Source organism: Pleurodeles waltl, chromosome 3_1 (genome assembly GCF_031143425.1).
Source record: "Pleurodeles waltl isolate 20211129_DDA chromosome 3_1, aPleWal1.hap1.20221129, whole genome shotgun sequence".
Classification (NCBI taxonomy): Eukaryota; Metazoa; Chordata; class Amphibia; order Caudata; family Salamandridae; genus Pleurodeles; species Pleurodeles waltl.
Window position 1 is genome coordinate 166482805 of NC_090440.1, and position 12333 is coordinate 166495137.

A 12333-nucleotide genomic window follows, 5' to 3' on the forward strand; every position below is an offset into this window, starting at 1 on the left:
GCCGCAGACATACATCGGGCCTGTGCTAATCTCCATCAATCCTTTCAAACAAATGCCTTACTTTGGAGATAAAGAGATTGAAATGTACCAAGGCGCGGTAAGTGCATTTTTTTCATTTTACTGAGTCTGTACACAAAGTGCATATATATCATAGCTATTGTATGTACTATGCACATTGCAAGAGTAATGTTGTTTTACCTACTGTAAATATGGCACAGCATTCACACAAAACACCTACTTTCTTTCTTTGTTACACCTCCAACTTTCAATCTCGTTTCTAATGCTAAGCACCTTTAACGCTACCCTTATCACAAGCACTTTAATGTTCTGACTCTTGAATATGTTGCATTTCAGTCATTGAATACAGCGTTCATGTTCCATCCATTTTGTGAGATTTATATAGCAGTATCTAGGATTAGGCTTTGAGCCGAAGTTCAGCATGCTTACAACCATCTACCACAGTGGGTCGATGAAGATGACGACCCCCCCCCCCCCCATGCGCGAGGCTTAGACCATGTCTGTGGAATTGAAAGGAACTCCAGAGAGAGTGTAATTTAGACCTTAAATTCTGGTCTGACACCAGATATATCAAAAGATTTTACACATCCCAGAGCAACAAACTGAAGCAAAGCCCTTCAAAGGAGGAGCACCTGTTTCAAAGTTTTAAGTAAATGCCCTGAAGTCAAAGTGAAAACCAGCAGAAGCAGCAACTGACACCGCATAGGGGCTTTAGCTATCAATAGATAGAACAGTTTTCCTTTAAAAACCTCTAAATAAATGATGAACACTTGTGCAGGGCTCTCAAAAAGCGCTGGCCTGGGACCCTCACCTAATTATTGTTTCCAGGTCCATATTCCTGAAGCCACAACAGAGCGTTCTCCGGCTGCTGAACCACAACCCCAGGCCACAGTGTCTATGGAGCTGTATGTTTCTGCTGGGCATCTCTAGCCTGTTACATTTAGGGTCATCCCAGTAGTTCACACCGCAGTTTACGCCTCCTCCGCTGGCTGCATCACTGATTTGTACCTCCACAGTTGTAATCTAATAGAGAGGCCAGTAGTCCGTTACTACCAGTCCAATAGGCCACTGTTCTGCTTTCCTTCTTATCTCATAATCAGAGCTTACAGAACATATCAAGAATGCACTTCTGAGTTCAAAGAAGACTTTTATTGTTGTTAATTCTTCCCCACCCACAAGTTCGTAAGAGACGAATTAATAGATTTCAAGCACACGTTCAATGAAAACAAAATATATTTTCAATGTACACAGCAGGTTATATATATAAGATATTGAATGCAAAGCAAAACAAATACTTCACCGTGTGAGAAACTATTTACAGCTTCATCTTTCTGGGGTCTGCAAGTTGATGACTCCAGTCAACTGCGAGAAAGAGATTATCTACCCACACGGGAGACTGGCAACTGGCGCCAAGTTCCAGTCCGAAGTCAGGCAGATTCGAATCTAATTGTCTGAAGCCCTGAGCCACCCTTAGAAAAGCGTTCCCCCTCCTCTCAGACCCAGGAAAACTACGCAAGCCTTTGGAGACTGGCCAGATCTCCTAGACTGCTCCTCTTCCCAAGCTTGAGCAGGAAGGAAAAACACCCAATGTACCCTCTCTTATCAGGTCTAGTCTAGTGTGAGAAGAAAACAGCTGGTTTCATCTTGTGCAAAAACACAGCTTGGAAAAATACAGCTTGGATTCTCAACTGCAATGTCTAACTCCACGTTAAAGGCAATAGGCAGCTAACCTAAATATCAAATGCAATGTCTAATGTCATGTCAAAGCCAATAGGCAGCTGAACTGAATACAAAATGCAAGGTCTAATATCATGTCAAAGCCAATAGGCAGCTAAACTGAATACCGCATGTCAAAGCCAATAGGCAGAATACAGAATGTAATGGCTAATGCAATGTCAAAGCCAGTAGGCGGCTAAACTGGATACAGAAACTAATGGCTAATGCCCTTTCAAAGCCAATAGGCGGCTAGGCTGAACAAAACATACCATGTGCTACTGGTGAACATTGAGCAACTAATATGCGCAGTGGTGAAACACAAAGTCATTGGTCAAACCCAAAGAATAGCATCACAGCCACCTGCCTCGCCAGATTCTTATATCATCGTCACCTGGGCATTAATATCTTACCATTACCATAAACCGAGATTTTGTTTTTTGCAGATGTCTTACTGATATTCTCGTAATTTTATTTTTCCATGTTTATAATTGTTATCCGCTTTTGTAAGCCTTTCATCAAATATGGCATGTGCTAAAGGCAATATATGAATATTTAATAATATATGAATATGCCTTGTGAAGCCATTGTTGCTTTTGTTGTCTTGCCAGATGTGGACGGCACCACTCTTTGAGTCGTAGATGCATTTTAAAACTTTTGTATTGTGAAAGCTGGGAGTATTCCAAGTAGGCGGCCATCTTATTCAGCGCCATGCCAGGCCCTTATGAAACGCTGCCTTGAAATAAGCCATGTGAGGTAAACCCCTCACCAGATGCAATATTTACCTTCTCAGGCTAGGCCATCCCTTGTCGTAAACAATACTGTATTATGCCCCTCATTGCTAATCCATAGAATAGGTCCGTGTTCATCACTGCAGTTATCCTTGTTGACGAATCAGGCTTTGACGCTTTTTGCTGAACTGTTTGTTCTGTGCACTTTTGCAATTTCCTGTCCTAAGACCAAATGAGCAATCGATTTGTGACTGTGTCATTTCCAAAAATACGAATTGAAACCTAAGCACAAATTATAACAAGGTACTAACTGCAACAAGCATTGTCTCAAGAAATGACCCGGATTCTCTTTTCCTCCTCTTGATGTGCTTGTCTCCCTTCCAGGCGCAATATGAGAACCCTCCGCACATCTATGCGCTGGCAGACAACATGTACAGAAACATGATCATTGACAGGGAGAACCAGTGCGTCATCATCAGGTAAGGCCAGCTCACGTGCTCGGTTTCACTCCCAGGACATGCACAGGATCCGGTTGTGTTGGGAGCTCTCGGCTTCTCCAGAATATTGTTTTTCTACAAATCAAATACTATGTCCCTAGTGCAGAGAAGCAATATAGTGCCGACTTTTTGGGCCCTACAAGCTAATGTAATAACTGATCTTGTGCACTGAGAATTATATACTTGTAAAAAGGCCTGTTATTTTTTTACAGTCAGTTGTAGCTCATTTGTAATATCGTAGTAGCAACTGTACACATAAAACATGCGTTACAGACGTAGTGCTTTAGGTTATCATAAGATACTAGTGAAGCCTAGGTACACGTCATAATTTAGGTTCCCCCAAGACTGTGAGAAGTGCTGCATATAATTACATAAAAACGACTGTAAAAAGTCACAAAAATTCCAGGGCTTGTGAGCCAGTGGCTTTTAACTCTTGGTATTAGATAATACTAAAACATTTTATTTTTATTTTTAGTTAGGTGGGTGCGTGCTGAGCTACTGGGGTGGTGAAGACCCCACGCCGTAGTAGCCTGCCTCCTATAGGGAAAGTTACAAGCCATGTCGGGTGGAGAATTTTTGCTGCATGTGCAATCGCCAACGTGGCATAAGAACATTCTGTAAAAAAATCGTCGCCCGACAATCTCAAAGTTTTTTTTTTTTTTTTTACGAGCAAATAAATGTCTTGACATGAAGGAGCTTATTTTCTGCACATCATAGATATTTGGGCTGCTTCCTGCACGGGCCTGCAATGCCTTGCATGGTAGTCCTTGTCAGGGAAAATGAATGTATGAAGGCCCACCCTAACCAGGACACTAGCTGGTGCACTGTGGCATATAGGCTGCTGGATAAAGATCAGCTGAGGCTTCGTTAATGGAAACCTGTGAGTTCCCTCATCTCTAAATGACGTGGTGGAATCCCGGATTCACTACACAAGGAGACCGGGTGATTTATGGTGGTTCTCCTGCTCTGCCAAACCCGATGAGACCCTTTAAGTCTTTCATTATTACTGTTCAGTGAATCTTTTCCTGTCTAGGCTTGAAAGGTTAATTGCGCAAATAGCTTCATTGAAAGTATATTCAAGAACAGGAAAGCTACTGGTCTTGCAGACTAAGTTTCTGTGGGATGTGCCCTCATTTTTTTATGAAAGAAAATACTTTTAACCAACCTAAAGACCAGAAATATACTGCCTTAGAGGCAAAATAGCTTTGTAACCCTTCCTGACTCCTTATAAGCCCAATGGAGGAAACCCTGCTGCAGGACAGGCAGACTTATTTACTGAAAAAATGGAAAAAGAGATTGCACAGATCTAGATCACCTCCCAAACATCCACAATTAATGATAAAGACATTGAAACAGGATAGTGTTATAATTAACAAACCACTTAATGTTAAATGTTCAGCGAGGAGCGAGATATAGGCTGTGGTTTATTGCTGGCTTTAGCTGAAGCTATTAGCGACCACATTTTCTGCATGATTTACTTTTTATGAATGCATGTTTGTGTTATTTTTTAGAGTGAACCTGGCCAAAAGGTAGCATAGCTTAAGTGATTCAAGGTGACGAAGGTTCTGAGAGTTGAGGAGGACCATGGGGGTTATTACAACTTTGGAGGAGGTGTTAATCCGTCCGAAATGTGACGGATATACCACCAGCCGTATTACGAGTTCCATAGGATATAATGGACTCGTAATACGGCTGGTGGTATATCCGTCACTTTACCGTCACTTTTGGGACAGATTAACACCTCCTTCAAAGTTGTAATAACCCCCATGCGTTGTCATTGTGTTACATTCTTTGAAGAGATGTGTCTTCAGCTCTTTCTTAAACTGGAGAACGGTTGGGTGGTCTGCGTGGGGTACATTGATGCCATTCCAGATCCATGGTACATAGATTGATCTTTTGCATGTTTTTTGCACCTCTTCATATCTAATTTGACGGTGTCCTGGATGTAATTGTCCTCACCGCCGCTGCAGATGGGGCCACTTGTGATGACTTTGTAGGTGATGCAGCTGGTTTTGAAAATGGTGTTGGTTGAAAAGCGGAGCCAGTGGAGTTCTGTCAGATTAAGGGTGATGTGGTTGTATTTCCTCAGGCCCTTCGTGAGGGATGATACAGTGGGTAGAAGGCCTGGGGGGCAGAGTCTGGGAGGTCATTGAGGATGGCATTGGAATCATTCAAATTTGAAGGTACACAAAAGTTGTTGCCCCATTTGAAAAGAAATAGATCCATGTGCACGGATCTATTCCATACACAAATGTTCTGCCAATGGAAAACGTCTCCTGGAATCAAACCAGTAAGCAATTATATACTCCTCGCCGCCAGCAATGGCACACCTCCAAAAAGTAGTTAGGAACTATTTATGGTCTGTGTGGGATTTTATTAGCACACTGCCCAGCAGTCCTAACAGTTTTCATTACAATCAGCATGAAATGTTTTATTCCCTGTGTATGAGATATGGCTATATATGGAAGATGTGCACACAAATAGTCCAATGATGTCTTACTTGAGTCTGAAAAAATCCTCAACCGGCCATGAGAATTCCTTGTGTGGAACTTCATGTCCCACCCCAGCGTGTTGCTCCTTAAGAAGGACATTGTGAATACTCATGTCCAGTCCCCTTGTGTGGTGCAGGTTCTAATGTATCCTCCTGTCCAGTCGCCTGCCTTAGAACACAATTCCATGAATCTCTCCGTTTAGTCACATGGTGTCGTCCACGATCCGATGACTCCTCAGTTCCCAACTCTTGTGGAGTGTTCATCCTTTTGCTGTGCTTTACAGCATAGTTCCAGCTCCTAGTCAGTGGTACAGAAATCCAAATTCCCCAGTGTGTATGGTGTGCCTCTGATAAGTTAGCTCTCTCTTGGATTCTGAATTACATTAAGTCTGCCTAAGAACAGTCGTATTAGGTACCTGTACCTAAAATTACTCTCAAGTGAGTCTAACTCTTACTAATATTGTTACGAATATTAAAGTCTGAAAATACTTTCTGGAATGAGGATATTATGTAAGTCACTTTTGTGCACTGTGGTCTCACTGAATCCAGTTCTCTAAACTTGGGCTTCTGACAACATCACTGCGTGGAACACTTACAATAATCACATTTAAGTTCTCCTTTTTGACTTTTGGTATGCTGATTTTGTATTCAGGTTTGAAATAACTTTATCCTTTGAAAGCCTTCCAGATGTCCAGTGGGCAACAGATCTACCGCATGAGCCCTTTGTACGTTTCCTGTGTTCTGAGAAAGGCACAGTGGTATTGGACAGTGCAGAATGCTGAACTAAGATGGCTTTCCCTGGAAATCGTCCATCAGCAGACTTGCTTTTTATGTAATTTAGCCAGTGTGCAGACTTGATTATTTAGTTGCGCACATCATTATTTTCTTTGGCGTTGGCACCCCTTGCGGAGAGGCTCCTGCTGCCTAGCTGTCTCTCCAGAGGCATGGCCAGCACAAAGGAGTCTCAGAAGATGTTTATTTTGCTGGGTCTGAGACTACTGAGGCGGATCTTCTTGTGGGCTTTAATTCTGCACACTTATGATAATGTGGAAGGATGTTATGATAGCTTATGTCATACCTGGTGTAGGTAGATTTGTGTTCTCTTCCTAACTATGCAAGAATCACACAATTTTGAAAATTCACTGTATGTTCCCATCATAGCCTACACATCCACCAGGTTCCGAATCCAGTAAATTGAAGAAACTAGTGACCTAGTTTGCATGTTGCATTTGGTGCCAAAGTCTCGCGGCTCACCGCAGTGTAAGGAGCAAGAGTATTATTACCACTGAAGTAGCTTAGTGCATTGAGCCCCCGAGACACGTGTGGAGCTGCATTTCACAAACATGAATCGCAGCAAAACAAACTCACAATTCTATTGCTCTGCAGTTGATAAAATGCGAACCACTGAACATGGATGTAACGGTACTTAACATTTAGCGCCATGAAACATTTTAGCTTGAGGTGTACAACATGTACATTGTCACCAGATTCACAAATCTGGACAACACTCCTTTTATCAATCACAGAAGGATAAAAGATGAGTCAGGGATCCCAGGATTTAAACGTCTAAACCTCAGGTTAGACACAGAACTTTGCAGCAGGCACAAATATTAACTGAGGTATACCAATATCTTTTGCGAGAGAGCATCTCTGTATGGATCGCTTTATACATCTTCTCTCCACTCATTCATTTTATGGTGTTTTTTTAATGTATCGCCTAGGTACACTTTGCCTCCAGTGATCCTGCTGACAGACACCTCCTGGGGAGCATGTAGTGATCGGCTAAAAAAAAATGATCACGCATTGCATGCCCACGGACCACCCTTTGAGGGTCTTTAGCAAATGACAGTTCTGGGAGGCCATGATCCCTGGGTCAGCACAGAGCTGTATATCACCTTTGATATACTACCCTGGATTGTTTCAATCTTTGTACTTCAACTCAACGTGACCATAGTCCCTTTGTCAGATTACGAAGAAAATGCTGTTAGGTTCTTGTAGTATGTAGGACCGGTGACTGATGCTGATGGGTTTGTTTGGCTTTTGCTCGGGAGCGGCCTTCCACACTGTATCTGCATCCTGTAATCTGGAGCAGAGGCCAGCAGTGCCTGTGTTTGCATCCTGTTATGTGGAACAGAGACCAACAGTGCCTGTGCCTGCATCCTATAATCTGGAGCAGAGACCAGCAGTGCTTGTATCTGCATCCTGTAATGTGGAACCGAGACTAGCAGTACCTGTGTCTGCATCCTGTAATGTGGAACAGAGACCAGAAGTGCCTGTGCCTGCATCCTGTAATGTGGAACAGAGACCAGCAGTGCTTGTGCCTGCAGCCTGTAATGTGGAACAGAGACCAGCAGTGCTTGTGCCTGCATCCTGTAATCTGGAGCAGAGACCAGTAGTGATGTGCCTGCAGCCTGTAATGTGGAACAGAGACCAGCAGTGCTTGTGCCTGCATCCTGTAATCTGGATCAGAGACCAGCAGTGTCTGTCTGCATCCTGTAATCTGGAGCAGAGGCCAGCAGTGCTTGTATCTGCATCCTGTAATGTGGAACAGAGACTAGCAGTGCCTGTGCCTGCATCCTGTAATGTGGAACAGAGACCAGCAGTGCCTGTGCTGCATCCTGTAATCTGGAGCATAGACCAGCAGTGGTGTGCCTGCAGCCTGTAATGTGGAACAGAGACCAGCCGTGCCTGTGCCTGCATCCTGTAATCTGGATCAGAGACCAGCAGTGCTTGTGCCTGCATCCTGTAATCTAGATCAGAGATCAGCAGTGTCTGTCTGCATCCTGTAATCTGGAGCAGAGACCACCAGTGCTTGTATCTGCATCCTGTAATGTGGAACAGAGACTAGCAGGGCCTGTGCCTGCATCCTGTAATGTGGAACAGAGACCAGCAGTGCCTGTGCCTGCATGCTGTAATCTGGAGCAGAGACCAGTAGTGGTGTGCCTTCAGCTTGTAATGTGGAACAGAGACCAGCCGTGCCTGTGCCTGCATCCTGTAATCTGGAGCAGAGACCAGCAGTGTCTGTGCCTGCATCCTGTAATCTGGAGCAGAGGCCAGCAGTGCCTGTGCCTGCATCCTGTATTCTGGAGCAGAGAACAGCAGTGCCTGTGCCTGCATCCTGTAATGTGGAACAGAGACCAGCCGTACCTGTGTCTGCATCCTGTAATCTGGAGCAGAGACCAGCAGTGTCTGTGTTTGCATCCTGTAATATGGAACTGAGACAAGCAGTGTCTGCATCCTGTAATCTGGAGCAGAGACTAGGAGTGTCTGTGCCTGCACCCTGTAATGTGGAACCGAGACTAGCAGTGTCTGTGTCCTGTAATCTGCAGCAGAGACCAGCAGTGCCTGTCTTTATCATCTTGAGCAGATTATATAAATAGGCTGTTACTGACCTTCCTTACCAGACAATTAGAATTATTTAGATGGCTGGAAACATTACAATCCTCCTCCTTTTCGAGATGGGAATATGTAATCCAATACCTTCTGGCCTTACTCTACTTGCTACCTATCAAGGAGGCTCCCATTTCCTCTTCCCAGAGTTTGTCCAGTATATCCCATGTGGAACATACAGATTGGCTGACATCAGTTTAAACCCAGTGTCATTTTTCTGTAAGATCACATTTGGGAGTAGATCATACACTGTGCAAACTCCTAGTTTGTTAATAACCATTGCCATTAGCTTCCTGAACCACCAATACATTCAGGAAGGTAGTAAAAGCCTTGCTAATCCCAGGGTAGGAATGCCCAAACCCCTGTACAGATATTATTGGTTTATGGACAGACACTGACCCTCAGTAAATCATTTATTCATTCAATCGATCTATCTCCCCATCAAAAGAACTGATTAAGATTGTACTGTATGATATTATATTGCCTTGGTACTTCCATAGCGCCTTCTTACCCTTGTGCGGCCAAAGCGCCAATGGAGCAATGTACTCTCTAAAACCTCTTTTCAGTAGGGAAGGAGAGTGAAGGTGCCTGCACCGGAGCTCTGTACACCACAGAGGGATAACCCCGCGTTTTATTATTAAACACTCGTCATGTACTCCCCATGTCCTGGCTTGTGCCTCCCTGTGCACGTGTTAGTGGTATATGGTGATACCTGGTCTTCCATTTTAAATAGTCTTGTTTTAACCAAAGAATCGCCAGGCTACTGTAATATGTTGCTTTTTTTTTTTTATGTGACTTTGTAAATTCAGCTGAGGAATCCATCAGGAAGGAAGGCGTGGGACGTGTTGAAGAGGACCCCAATTAAAGGACACAAGTGTGACCCAGCGTCATGAGCCTGGCAGAGAGGAAGCCAGCGCTGCACTGCCAAGGATGTGATTAACACAGCTGTATAATTAAATCCAGGAACTCCGAAAATAGGCACTTCTTTCAGCCTGGCCTGCTCTTATTTCCATTTTAAGTTATTTTCGTTTCAGAGAAAATTGAGGCTAATTTTGCATTCACTAAAAAGGCATTATGGGTAGGCTCTTGTCCCCTCAGCACCGATGTAGACCTGGCTGCCCGCGGTAGACACAGAAGTGAACAGGGAAGTAGACAGAACGTTTGTTATCTATTAGGAGGACGGCAGTGTGTGCAAATCTAAGATGCAGTTTGTGCATTAACCAGAGCCAGCTCTGGCGTGCACTAGATGTCGGTTCCAGATGGAGGCTGCATAACAGGACACTCTGCGGAGACCTGTATAGTGCTGCATTGCTCTTAACGTGGCCTCTCAGCGTGGTCTGGTTTAAGCACCTGTTGAACAGAATACCGAACACCTCAACTACACCAGGAGGTGCGGGCCATCTGCAACCACATAGAAGCTGCATTACATCAAGGCAGCGTGCTGGTGCCAGCCCTGGTACTGACATTTACAGTACCGGGGTAAAGGAGCTATGACGAAAATATCTGTCCTGACAAATGCGACCAAAATTACCATAAGACAATCTCTAAGATCCACCTGCGTAGCTCTTTATACCCCTGAGACAGCAGTTATCAACCTGAATAACTGCCCATTCATTCCCTGGCATGAAACAGGAGCTCTTTACCTTAAGCGTGATCTGTGATCGACTGTAGACATGCGCTAGGGCCCAGAGCTCTGTGGAGGGAATGGGTGGCTTTTCACGCACATGGCTATAGAAAAATGTCATCCCTTAACAAGACTTCATGAACATGCTTGCCAGACAGGTGTAAACATGAATGCTCACATGAAATACATTATTAGTTTCATGCACATATGAATGCCAGGCACAAACGCGCCACCCACTGACCCTTCCCCGTGCACACAAGGCTAGACACACTGCTTGCGGACCACCCGCACCCCCCGGAGAAGCAAGCTCGCACCAGCACTGACAGAACATGGCAATGGCTGTGAACCACCACTCTGCTGTCGGCCACATCGACCCTGAATTGGAGCTCATGCCCTTTGCCAGGTGCCCAAGGACGTGCATGTGGGCAGCACGTTGCACGGGGCAGCAAGGGGTATGCCAGAAACTAACCTCACGCCTATTTGTATCGCATCACCTGGCGAGGACCCATTGCGTAAAGAGGTCCTTCCTCAGCGCCGGCTGTTTGCGGATATAGGTTTGTCACTCGGTGAAGACTCCGTGAAGACTGTTCCTGCCTCTGTACCTCAACCAACAATTCCAAAGTATTGGTCATAGTAAAGTCTTCTGGACTGCTGGTGTGGTAGTGGTTACATGTGTTGGCATTTCTAATCCTATGAAAGCTATGAACACATTAATGCCCAGTTCTCCACCTTGACCCCATTCTTACATTTGCCCCAGCAGAATCCCCTATTGAGTCAACACAGTCCAGTGGTCCGATTACTATAATCTCCATCAGTAGCTTCCTTTTACGTCCTTGTTAAGCCTTTAAGGCATCTTGTGCCTTGTGTTCCATTATCAATGTCAATTGGACCCTCATGGTACCTGGATTCCACTGAAGCGAGTTGGATCTCTGCTCGCGGGAGGGAAGCCACATACCAAGCAGACTGTGAAATAAAACTCAGTCTGTTCCTAAACTGTGCGTTGTTTGAGTCTTCACCACAATTTGGCCTCGACAACTGACTCCTGGTCAGATCCTGCTGGTCTGGCTCATCCAGGAGGAAGGCTCCAGGGCAGTTCTTCCTCCAGATGCTGGTCCCCTCTGCTGCATTCTCTTTGTGGCCGCCAGCAGAAAGGCCCTTCTCATCAGCCCAGGCTTCCACTTCACAGTGCCCAGCAGACAGGTTCTTCCTGTCCCAGCAGCAGGTGCCAGCAGCTTCAGCAGACTGGCGGGACTGGAGACACTGCCCAAAGGTGAAGATCTTTCTCTGGCACTCCTGGATCCCATATGCCTGATGTGTTGGGAGAAGCTTGTCAGCGGGGGCTTCTACGTTATAGGTTACAGAGCATCTCTTACTTCTGCGCTCCAGCAGGAATGGGCGTCCTTGGCAGCACTGAGTCATGTCACGCCCTACGTCCTCAGCAGCACTCGCGCACCAAAGACCCTATATATTCTCAGTGCAGCATCACTCCTTCAGGTCCCAAAGCAGGATGCCGGGGCCCCCTAGCTGTGGCTTGTTTAGAAGACCCCGCAGGCACCATGCGGCCGAGTCGTCATGAAGAGGACCGTGTGAATACCGCTGGCAGTGCCGGTAAACCACAGCCAGACATGGTGTACCACCTTTTAAGGAAGACACATTATAGCAGGTCCTTTCCAAAACAGAAACCTACTAGAGTGGGAGAGAACAGGAAAAAAGCTGGTGTGTGGACTGGACGTTAACGGGGCCATGGGCACGCCTCCCTGCTGCTGGCTGAACCGAGGCCTGCTCGCCAGGCACTCAGGCGTTGGCTACCTTTAGTTGTGGACAGCTTTATTTTTGCCTGCAATGTGTAACACAACACGACCTGAAGTA

The 12333-nt window shown here is 45.3% G+C and overlaps 1 protein-coding gene across 4 annotated transcripts in view; it reads left to right on the forward strand.

The window, feature by feature from the left end:
* Positions 1 to 12333, forward strand: part of MYO1E (myosin IE) — a 451378-nt gene that overhangs the window by 157567 nt on the left and 281478 nt on the right. For all 4 annotated transcript variants that reach the window (XM_069222075.1, XM_069222077.1, XM_069222074.1 and 1 more), the window contains exons 3-4: positions 8 to 97; positions 2847 to 2941. In XM_069222075.1, coding sequence (XP_069078176.1) covers positions 8 to 97; positions 2847 to 2941 — 185 coding nt within the window. The remainder of the gene's footprint in view (positions 1 to 7; positions 98 to 2846; positions 2942 to 12333) is intronic.